At 41.7% G+C, this 12,374-nt stretch overlaps 1 protein-coding gene across 2 annotated transcripts in view; it reads right to left on the bottom strand.

The window, feature by feature from the left end:
* Spire1 (spire type actin nucleation factor 1) overlaps nt 1-12,374 on the bottom strand; it is a 120,791-nt gene that overhangs the window by 28,514 nt on the left and 79,903 nt on the right. For both annotated transcript variants that reach the window (XM_050157892.1, XM_050157893.1), the window contains exons 5-8: nt 10,349-10,426; nt 6,277-6,441; nt 2,843-2,929; nt 1,540-1,669 (exon numbers count right to left, since the gene is read on the bottom strand). In XM_050157892.1, the coding sequence (XP_050013849.1) occupies nt 1,540-1,669; nt 2,843-2,929; nt 6,277-6,441; nt 10,349-10,426 (460 nt within the window). The remainder of the gene's footprint in view (nt 1-1,539; nt 1,670-2,842; nt 2,930-6,276; nt 6,442-10,348; nt 10,427-12,374) is intronic.

Here is a 12,374-nt window from a genome sequence, read left to right as displayed (position 1 = left end):
CTCCAGGCCCCCAGAGAATCTTCATTTTAAAAAAATTATTTTAAAGATTTAATTTTCTATGTATGACTGCTTTGTCTGCATGTAAGTATATACACCACATACATAAATGTATGTGCCCTCAAGGGTCAGAAGCATTGGGGGGGGGTCTGCACCACATTCCCTAGTTCTGGAGTTACAGAGTTCTAAGTTGTCATGTGAATATTGGGATTTGAACCCATGTCCTCTCAAGAGCAAACAGTGCTCTTACCTGCTGATTCATCTCTCCGGCCTTCTACTCCCTCCATTGGAATCTTTATAATCATTTTCCCAGAAATAGAAAAAAAACACTCCTGAAATTCTTATGGTGCTATGTGACTGTCCCTTTTGGGCTCATGTTGGGGGGGGGGGGTTGGAGCCTGCAGGGCACAGGGACTGACTCAGACGTCAAGTCATCAGAGGACATCTGGAAAGCACTTCTGTCCTCTCTGCTTCACACTCCCGACACTCCTGCTGTTCCTGGACTCTTACAGGTGAGAGGCAGCTTACTTTATGGGGGAAAGGAACTTGCTGACTACAACAACACACAGGGTTAATGCTTAAAATACTAACAAATGCTAATAACTCAATAATAAAACACAATCTGATGTCCCTGACTTAAAAATAAGCAAAGAACCTAAAGAGACAATCCACAGGTGACACAAATAGTTCACAAATACATGAAAGAATACGCAAACATCAATCATCAATCACTAGGGAAATGAAAATCAAAACTAGACTGAGAAATCACCTTCTGTGTCAGGATGACCTCTGTCAAATAAACAAGCTCCTCAAAGACCCAGTGGTAGTAAGTGAAGCAAGGATGCAGAACCAAGGCATTTGCTGCTGCTGAAGAGGGCACAGAATAGTGCGGCCACTATGGACAGTCTTCTCAGGGGGCAGAAGGCTTGCTGCACAAGCATGAGGCCCTGACTCTGAAAAAGCTGTGACCCCAATGGTGGGAGGGGGTGGAGATGATGGATGGTTCCAGGGGATTGCTGGGCCAGCTAGCTTAGCTTCAACAGTATGCTCCAAACACAGTGAAAAACTGTCTCAAAACATGGTAGAAGACAGCAGCAGACCCCTTCATGCTAACTTCTGGTCTCTGCATGGCACACACAGGAGCGCCTACACCCGCCCACACCCATGATCAGAAGGATTCTGAAAGAAATGAAGTAATGCTATGTGTCTGTCATCTACAGTTGTACACATGTCAGTTTAGCAGGGCTTTCTTTCCTCTTTTCAGCACAATCTTATTTAGCTCTTATAGAAAAAGTATCCTAGAGGCTACATCTTTTATCCCTTTCTGCTGTGGCAGCACAATGTTCTCATGTTCAACATCAGAGAGGGAAGAACTGTCATATCAAACCTGAGGGTACATGTTAGTGTGCAACAGCTAGGAGAGGAGGGGCGGGAAGGAAGGGAAGACACAGGAGAAAGAGAACTGTTGGTTACTCTTACATGTATGAGTAGAAACACAATTTTCCTAGCAGTGACTCGTGAGCACAGGAAGTGGGGACTTACCTAGTCTGCTCCGCCTAATTTCTTCTGGTGACACAGGCCGCAGCTTTCTTTCTGCTTTAATTTCTTCTAATATTCTTTCATGGAGGCTTCGTGGTCGGGGTGGGGTTGGTTTCAATTTCCTGGCTGATGCCTTGGAAAGGAAGAGCCATGGTTAGAGACTCGATTAGCTGTTTTGACTTTATTCATACAATACAGAATTATGAACTATATTTCACTGACTGTCATGTTGCACAATAAAAGGCTATTCAAGTCATTCAATATCAAGATTTCAAATTTTTAAATTTTCTATGTATGTTAATGTATATAAGTCAGACAACAATTCAAGAGAGTGAGTTTACACCTTCTACTTTGTCTGGGCAAAGACCCCAGACCATTAGTCTTGGTGGCAGACACTTTACCTCTGAGCTATCTCACAACCTCCACTGTCAAGACTTTTAATGCAATAGGAGACTACTGGATCTCCCAGTGATCTGATCACATGACTCAGGTAAACTGCAGTAGTCAGATCTGCTAAAGCTATAGTCATGTCCCCTTTATGCTACTGTTTTGAAAACTAACTATACTGTTGTCATTTTGAGACTCAAGTCTTATTCTATAGTCCAGACTTGTCTCACACTTGTGGCAACCCCTCATCTCAGCTTCTTGAGTGCTGAGATTATAGGGCAAACCACAACCCCTGTCCAGAGAACCATTAGTAACTCACCACCTTGAAGTACTACTGTCTACAGTCTATTAAGGAGGACACTGAGGCTGAGAGGCAGGTTAACTTGTTTAGAGCTCCATCAAGCTAGACTGTGTTGCTAGTGTGAACTATCCGGTTCTTATGACTCCCCTTCCTTCTGCTTTACCCTCGCTGTTACTTTATGCACACAGGCTTGACATGGTTTGACGGAAGCCGGCTACTCAGCCAGGAGGAAAAGAAGTAAGGAGAACCACAAACAGCATTTTGAACAGCATTCTGAGCCTATGGCTTAGGAAAAGCCTGGCCAACAGACTGATAACAGAAAAGTGAGGACACATTCACTGTAAAACACCATCAGCATGACAGTGTGGTCTGAGCAGTGTAGCAGCATGATCTGAGCTGGAAAACCAACCATGCCAGAAACCGTGTGGTGTGAGTTTTCAGCTGCTACAGCAGGTATTCAGCCAGAGCGTGCACTGACTCGGATTGTTGTAATTGTATTGAATAACTGAAGGTATGTCACTGTGCTGTAGACTGTGGTTTACAGGTAGGCTTCATATTCTCCAGGGAGAGCTTGGTAGAGAGCTCCTGTCCCTGGAAAGACTGTGCTACTTTACATACTGGATTTAAAGGAGGTCTTGATCTGATGAAGTCAAGGATGATCTCATGAGCACTCTTTCTTAACCGAGGGGGAATGTCACCATTGACCTAAAAGGAGACAAAAAAATAACATGTCATGTGAATCGAGAACCTATCACTGTATGTTCAGTAACTGAGACTCTGATTTCCCAGATAGCACAGGTGTGACTCTGTCTTTCTTAAGGGGTGGGTTTTTGAGATAAGGTTTTGAACTCATAGGCAGTGTGGAAGGTGACCCTGAACTTCCAAACTTCGTATTTCTACATCCAAAGTGCTGGGGTCACAGATATGTGTCATCAAACATGTCTTTGTTTCCCAGTCTAACTTAAATAAAACAGGCTAAACTACCACCTCAGGCCTGGTTCTTCCCCTGTGACAACTGCACTAGGATCTACCCAACACCACTCCCTTCCTCCATGTGCTCTATACCCAGGTCCCACAGCAGCCCTCAGCAGCAATCGCTACAGAGCACAGCCCAGCATGTGAGTGTCAGTGCCTAGCTTAAGAAGTAGAGCTGTAGGACCGACCACAGGCCTGATATAGCATGACACTTACTCATGGATTTCCTAGTGTTGAGATTTTTAAAATCCACTGATATTATACAACTTAATCTGACATTCTAAGTATAGAATCCTATACTTAGACTTCTAATTCTAAACAGACTAATATGTCCTTCTAAATAATTTTCACATGCTTCTAATAGTCTCTCCACCACAACAAGATGAAAAAATGAACAAAGTCGGCTTGCAAGTTCCAACATCCACACAAACAAATCACAAGAGCTGCTTTTCTGGTGCTTTTGTTTTTGAGACTGTCTTATGTATCCTAGACTGGCCTCCAATTGATATGTAGCTAAGAATGATATTAAACTCCTAATCCTCCTTCTCCAGCTTCCAAGCGCTGAGATTATGTGTATGTGCTACCACTCCTGGCTTTATCTTCAGTGCCTTAGAGCTACAACCTGGCTCTCAACCCACTGTGCACCAGCAGCCATTCTGAGGACGGGAGCTGAGTGGAGACAAAGTAAGCTAGAGTATGTAAAAACAAAAAAACAAAAAACACTGCTATTGAGCCAGCAGGTCATTCTCAGTTCATAGAACAATTGCCAAAACAAAACAAGCAGTCCCAACTGAAATAAGAAATGGTTACAGATCAACAAATTATAGATTTCAAGAAAATAGAGAAACTTGATCATATTTCAGGGGCACATAGGTGTAACTCCAATTCCAAGGGATCTGGCACTTTTTTCTGGCCCCTTTTACACCAGGCACACACAGTGCACTTACATACATGCAGCTGAAGTACTCAAATGAATAAAATAAATAGATAAATCTTAAAGAAATAGAAAAAGAAATGTGTAACATGAATTAGTTCAAGAACAAAGGCTGTCAATGCAAACAGTAAGCAAGGAAAGAAAGAGGTAGGACAGCAATATTAACAGCAGATAAGACAGATGCCTCGGAAACAGCTAACAAAAAAAGACAAAAGCAGACACCAGATACCGAAAATGTAATAATTATAAGTAATAATAATTACTTGCAGCCAGGTGGTGGTAGCATACACCTTTAATCCCAGCACTTGAGGGGCAGAGACAGAGGCAGACAGTTCTCTGTGAATTCCAGGCCACCCTGGCCTACAGAGCTAGTTCTAGGACAGCCAGAGATACGTAGTGAAACCCTGTCTCGAAAAACAAAAGACATAACAAACAAAAAAAAAAGTATATATGTACCAAAGTAAAGAATCAAACACTAAAAGTGAGATGAAAATTTCTAGAATAGCTGAAGACTTTAATACTCCATTTACAACAGTGTACGGAACAGAAGATCAACAACATAAAGGGATTTGAACAACTCTGTAAATTAACTAGAAGAACTCTCCATTAGTAAAAGAATATCCGCCTCTTTCCCCTCACTTCCTCTGCCTCTCCCTCCCTCCTACTTTTTTCTGAGACAGACTTTCTGCCTGTACCTCCTGAGTACAGGGAATCACAAATATATGTTACCACACCTGGCAACTGTAGAATACATATTTTTCTTAAGGGCTCAAGATTTCTCAAGCACAGCAAAACTAGGTTAAAAATGTAAAAGATGCAGTATTCCACACTTGTAGCCCCAGCAAACAGGAGGACAGTGAGGGTACTGCGAGAGTCTCAACAAGAAATGGAGGTGACAGGGGAGAAGAGGCTCACAGGGTTTGCTGAGGAGCTGGATGTTCCTTTCCTCACAACTCGGCTGAGGACCTCACTGTATAGCTATTAATAAAGATGTATAGAACAGGATACATAAAACAACCAGTTTATACCTGACACTGAGGTGATGAGTTTAATGAACTCTGATACATCCACAAGCTAGAACATATGGAATTACTTAGAAGCACTAACGATACGGAAGAAGACTCACAACGTGAAACAAGATATCAGGCTGTAAACTGAAATCAGCCCATTTTGTCTAATAAAATGTAGAAAGAAGACCGAGGATTAAGAGAGGCAGAATGGCATATGCTTGAATCCCTGGCACTCAGGAGGCAGAGGAGAGGCAGGAGGACCACTTTTGGGTCAGTATGGTCTATCACAGGTCAGGACAGTCAGTGCAAGATAGCAAGACCCTGTATCAAAATAACAAGAATAACAACACACCCACCAGAAAAACCCAGGGCAGGGGGACGAATATAAATGCAATTGACGAAGTACCATAACTGTCTTAGGGTTTCTACTGGGACAGATAGCAAGTAGGGGAGGAAAGGATTTATTCAGCTTATATCACTGAAGGAAGTCTGGACAGAATCCTGGAGGTAGAAGCTGATGGCAGGGGCCATGGAGGGGTACTGCACACTGGCTTGCTCTCCATGGCTTGCTCGGCCTGCTTTCTTATAAAACCCAGAACCACCAGCCCAGGGATGGCACCACCCACCATGGGCTGGGTCCTCCCCATTGATCACTAACTGAGAAAATGCCTTACAGCCAGATCTCTTAGAGGCATTTTCTTTATTGAGGCTCCTTCCTCTCTGGTGACTCTAGCTTGTATCAAGTTGACACACAAAATCAGCCAGTATAATAATAAAATTTCTCTTTGGTTATGAAGTTATATGTTTATAAGTTTCCTTTATTGAACTTAATGTATCTTCCAGGTTTTCTACAATGATCAAATATTTTTTTGCTTTTTTTCTTTTCTTTCTCTCTTTTTTCTTTTCTTTTTTTCAGATAGGGTTTCTCTGTGTAGTCCTGGCTGTCCTGGAACTCATTCTGTAGACCAGGCTGGCCTTGAACACAGAGATCTGTCTGTGTCTGCCTCCTGAGTGCTGGGATTAAAGGTATGTTCCACCACTGCCCGGCAGTGACCAAGTATCCCATGAGAAGAAAGAATACTGATTAGCCCGTTTCCAACCAATAACCCACAGGCAACAGTCTGAGTGCTTACCATTACTTTCCTCAAGGTGTATCTTTTGCTCCGAATGTCATCCATGAGCATCTCATAAGGGGTAAGCTGGTATTCAATGGGCAACGGGTTGTACTGCCGCTGCTGGACCTTCTTAAGTTTGACCCCATTTCGCAAATCCCGCATCACCTGTACCCAGAATCGTGCCTGAAAGAACCAAGTATGGATCATTATCAATAAATAAATCCACTAGTTTTCTCTGAATGGTTACAGTCAAAGAGAATAAAGGAAAAGCATGGATATCAAACAAGTAAAGTAAACAATTTAGATTTTAGGATACCATTAGATATGTAGGAAGTCGGCATTAGAAGACAAACGTCCCTTTGGTAGTTTGAATGTAACCGACCCTCATAACCTCATAGGCAGTGGCATTATTAGGAAGTGTGGCTTTGTTGGAGTGGGTATGACCTTGCTGGAGGAAGTGTGTCACTGTGGGGGTGGGTTTTGAGGTCTCTTGCTTAAGCTTTGCTTGGTATAACTTTAACTTTATGTTGCCTGCAAGATGCAGAACTCTGGGTTATTCCTCCAGCACCACCTCTGCCTGCATGCTCCCCACCATGATGGTGGACTGAACCTCTGAAACTATAAGCGAGCCACCCCAATTAAATGTTTTCCTTTATAAGAGTTGCCGTGGTCATGGAGTCTCTTCACAACCATAAAACTCTAAGACAGTCTCCATTACTACCCTGCTTCCTGAAAGCATGGATTCCCCACACCCTGACTTGGGGTCTGGCCATACGATGGCGTGGTCAGTGGATAGTGAGAGTGAGAGGACACTAAAGACTTCAAAAGCACAAGAACTGCGAGCTGTTCTTGTGCTTCTTCGAGCCTGCTCGGCTCTGCGCCCACAGCTGCCCTTCAGGCTGGTGAGTGAGCTAAGGTCACATGACTGTGCTGTGGCTACTGCTGCACACACAGCTGTAGGACACATGTACTTCCTCTTCAGCTTCTGTACCAGCAGCTGCTTCGCCTTCCTAAGTGTGTCTCACCAACAAGAAATAAATAGTGAAGAACTGACATCCTGTGTTTTATAAATATGAAATGCTCAGAGTTACAATTTTATATTATGTAGTACACATCCTATAGTCAGTTTTTCTATCTACAAATAATAAGATGCTCTGTCCACCTTCAAGAGTTCTAATAAGATGAAATTTACATCAAATACTTAGCATAACAAATACTAAAATGTGTATTATTCCTTAACTGCTTTATTCTCCTGTCTTATCAGCAAAAAGTTAAACCAATACAGTATTTAAAATGTAACTTACCAAAATTAATGTATCTTCAATAGCTACCTAAAAATGTTTATTATAAGTCAAAATAATTTTCCACATTTGGGTAAACAGTTCACTGATAGAGGAAGTGGTTTGTATGTATGAATTTCTGAATTCTAACTGCAATACCAAACCACTTTCTCTATATAAAATAAATGATTACATTTCTCAAAATCATTTTTTATTTATAATAATTAATACACTTTGTCACTCTCTTCTGAGGCTGCAACTCAGATCACCAGGCTGGGCATCAAGTACCTTTGCCCACTGAGCCTCTGCTGGTCTGCCTCTAAAGATGTCCAGTTCTCCACCCTTCTTCCTCCTCTCACTCTCATCGTTCTAGACAGTTCACCTGAGCGATACTGGAAGACGAGGAGTAATCTAGCAGAAGGAGCTCCCCTTGAAGTTTGTGAAGTTCTGGTCACTGAATGCTTCAGTTTGGATTATTATTTTAATTATTATTTTTCAAAACTTAGTGACTTACTACTGTTATTTTATCAGGTGTGACGTATATACGTGGACGTGCAACCCCACGGAGCATATGGAAGTCAGAAGACAACTCTGTACAGTCAGCCCTCTCCTTCCACCTTTTCTTCTCTAATTAAAGAATGTACATTTATTTATGTATTTTGTATGAACATGTGTATGTATGTGAGCATCTGTGTGCCGTGCCATGCCTAAGGAGGTCAGATGACAACTTCCAGGAGTCAGTTCTCTCCTTCCACTATGTGGGTTCTGTAGATCAAACAGGCTTGAAGGCAAGTCTTTATCCACTGAGCCGTAACACCTGCACCACAGTAGCTTTTGTTTACTTTTGAGTCAGGCTCTCACCATGTAGACTTGGTTGGCCTGAAACGTGCTATGAAGCCCAAGAGCTAGTCTTGAACTCATAGCAATCGACTGCTTCTGCCCTCTGAGTGCTGGGATTAAAGGCATATGCCACCACACCCAGCTGTTGCTAATCTCTCTACACACACACACACACACACACACACACACACACACACACACACACACCAAGTCCCCTTCCTACCCCACCATAAACCACATCACAAGCAGTCAAGCTAGTCTAGAATTTGCTAAGTAGTAAAAGATGACTTTGAATTCCCTAAAGGTCTGTCTCTATTTCCCAAGCACTGGATTACAGGTGTGTACTACCATGCCTGGTTTTGTTTGCTGGCTTTAGAATATTTGAAGTTACTTGTTTGACTTCAATGAATGGGGAAAGACCACAGAAATATTATGTTACAAATATTTTTTATGCCATGTGGTGCACGCCTTTAATTCCAGCACTGGGAGGCAGAGACAGGCGGATATCTGGATCTCCATGAGTTCAAGGCCAGCCTGGTCTACAGAGTGAGTACTAGGATAGCCAGAGCTACATAGAGAAACCCTGTTTTGAAAAAAAAAACAAACAAACAAAAAAAACCCTCATTAATAGCAAACGTATAGTATCTCTTACACACTGCCACAGTATTCTATACAAAGGAAAACAGACGATCAATATTACTCTAAAATGATAGACTAGCTTTTTTTTAAAGATGGGGTTTCCCTGTGTAGCCCTGGCTGTCCTGAACTCACAGAGATTCACCGGCATTTGCTCCTCAGTGCTGGGAACACTACCACGTCCGCTAAAACTAGCTTTTAAGACGATGTGTGAGGTAGAGAAAAGGCACAGCAGTTAGGAGTGCACACTGTTCTGAGTTTGGGTCCCAGCACCTGTATCAGCTGGCCCACACCTTTAATCCCAGCACTCAGGAGGTAGAAGCAGGTGGATCTCTGTGAGTTTGAAGCCAGCCTGGTCTACAATAGCAAGTTCCAGGACAGGCTCCAAAGTTACACAGAGATGCTGTCTCAAAATTTAAAAAAAAAAAAAACAAAAAACAAAGAAGGACTATGGCAAACAAAAACTAATATGGTCAAGGGAACTTATTCATAGTTCTCAAATCTGCATCTATTTTTAAAGCTCTTTCACTTAATAATACCATTTCTATCCCTTTAAAAAAGATTTTAATTTTATTTATGTGTGTGTGAACCTGAGTAAGTTTAAGTGCACTGTGTGTATAGGAGCTCTCAAAGCCACACATCTGATCTGGAACTGGAGTTGGCTGTGAGCTGCCTGGCTATGCTGGGAACTGAACTGTCCTCTGAAAAGCAGTACCCGATTTCAACTGCTGGCCCATCTCTCCAGCCCGACTCACTACCTTTAATCTCAAAAGTCAGAATCCTAACGTGTGTCTCCCTTGATATCTGGAAATGCTTTACTTAGCACTTCCTGACACCTACTGTCCTGTGCCCAAGGCCTGAGTTCAGGGACTCAGTACAGACAGGACTTAGCAGGGTGCCTGAAAAGGAGTGGCTACTCAAGTGTGTCATCTGGAAACACCATAATCACCTGTTCTAGAAAGTATCTCCTAAGTCCAGCCTGTGTTATGAAAGGCAGAGACTCCATAGGTCTGCATCCATAGGTCTCTCGCCCAGTAAACGTTCACTGGATAAAAACTGCACTGCACTGCTAGTCTCACATCCTGACACAGAGCTTCTGTTTTGAGTACAAAAGTGTTATTTAAGGTATTTGTAATTATAAATATTAATAACAATATTTCCAGACACAATGGGGCAGCTCTTTCAAAATTTAATGAAAATATTTATTCACTTTTAAAATCAAGCATTCAAATTTATGTACTAATTTATAATTCAGTCCTTAATAACCAGCACTTAAAAAAAACCCAGTATTTTTCAAAGCTAAACTGACCAGAAAGCACACCCAATTTCCTTACCCAGTCTGCATTTTTCAGGTCCTCCAGATCCGTGCTAGATTCATCAGTCTTTTCCATTTCTTGAATCTTCTTAAGATTCTAGCGGTTAAAATAAAATTTAAAAAAATCAATCATAAAAATTATATTAAGCTTTCTTATAAGCAAATTACAACTCTAAAAGTTCTCTTCAGAGAAAATGTAGACAGACGTATCAATGAAGAAGACAGTTCATTAAATCTCAAGGATAATTATTTCCTTTTTTTCTTTAATTTTTTTTTTAACTTACACTCTCTTCTTGACTACTGAAACTCTTCCTAAAAACAGCTCTGCATTTTACCGGCTAGGGAAGCAGTCTCCAGCCTGGCCATTCCACACTGCCTCTCTTCCACTGCCCACTCCTTTTCTGCAGACGTCAGTTCAACTGAAACTACTAATTCTCCACACAGAACTTCCTTTCTTCCCTTTTATTACAAAACCTCTTTTCATCTATGGGCTCTTAGCTTCACGTTAGGTTCACACCTGTCTGTGGCTCCCCTAGGCTTCCTGAGGCAGAGTTAAGAAGAACTTTGGAACTTTGGGATGCTTGGCATGCATTTGTGATGGTTAATCTTGATTGTCAGCTTGACAGGATTTAGAATCACCATGGAAATAAATCTCTGGGTGTGTCTTAGAGTGATTTTTAAAAATTGGGTTACTTGAGGTGGAAAGACCCAGTTTAAATGTGGATGATACCATTCTACACGCTGGTGATGGAAACTGAATAAAAGGGAGAGAAGCAGCATCCCCACCACTGCTTCCTGGGGATGACACGTGAACAGCTCTGCCTCATGCTCCTGCTGCCGTGCCTCCCTGCCAGCCAACACACACACACACACACACACACACACCTTTAAACGCTGAGTAGAAACAGTATGATGAAATGTGATTTTTTTATATTTAGGAAGTATAGGGAATTATGCTTAGGTCTCTTTTCTGTGCCCAGTAGTGTGTCAATAATTTAATGTGTCACTTCCTTTAATACTTACAGTAGAGGAGTGGGTAGTGATACTTCCATTTTATAGGTGAACAGAAGACCCAGGTTGGGTAACTTTGACAAAGCCACAATCACATTTCATTATACCATACAATATGATTACTAACTTGTCTTTGCAAAAAAATGTCATGACCTTACATCAAAATCTGAACAGGAATTATTATTATAAAACCAGGATTCCTCATTGTCTATCATTTAAGATGTACCAACCTGGTAAACAGTATTTATAATATTCAATATTCAAAATCCCTGTGGGTTTTTTTTGCTAGAAGTTAGATTTAAAAAAAAAAACACTGATGATTCAATACTATAGTCTGAAGTGCACACTCTCCATGAAGTATCAGAATCACAGCTGAGTGGGGAGGAACCACACACAGGCAGAAACCCTTACTGGTTTTCCCAGATGTTATTGAAGGTCTACGCAAAAAGGATTTAATGCCTGAGAGTATATACTATTCTATTGATTGAAAGAGTCTTCCGGGTTCTTAAATTACAATGGTAGAAGAAAATGGGTTGAGGAGAAGAACTGCTTCTGGGCAGCCTGGGACCACAGCTTCCAGACTAAGAGTCTAGGGAAACAGCACTGTCCAGCCTACAGAGCTGGAAGGAGCCTAATTCCTGCTGTTCCAGGCCATTCCAGATTTGCAGCACTGCTCTGAGGGCTCCATCTGTGTCCAATGCTCACCGCTGATAGATCTTTCTCAACGGGCCACCCTGACCACACCCTAAGCCCCGCCCCTCACCTCTAGCACTTAACCTAGTCTACACTGTTTCCAAAGAGCACCCTGACCTTAAAAGTCTCTAGGATAGACTGGGGTTTGTATTCTGTTCACCTCCTATAATAAGAGCAGCATGTTTAAAGGTTTATTTTATTCAGTAGTAGGATTCTCAAATATGTAGAACAGTGCTTTGTACAAGGTTGGCACGTAGTAATTATTCTATAAATAAAGACACCTTATATCATATATTAGTGCTTAAATTTCTTTTTTTTTTTTTTTTTTGTTTTTGTTTTTT

The sequence above is a fragment of the Alexandromys fortis genome, unplaced genomic scaffold, assembly GCF_014885135.2.
Source record: "Alexandromys fortis isolate MF-2015 unplaced genomic scaffold, M_Fortis_MF-2015_v1.1 scaffold_94, whole genome shotgun sequence".
NCBI lineage: Eukaryota > Metazoa > Chordata > Mammalia > Rodentia > Cricetidae > Alexandromys > Alexandromys fortis.
This window is presented reverse-complemented; position numbering and strand designations above follow the sequence as displayed.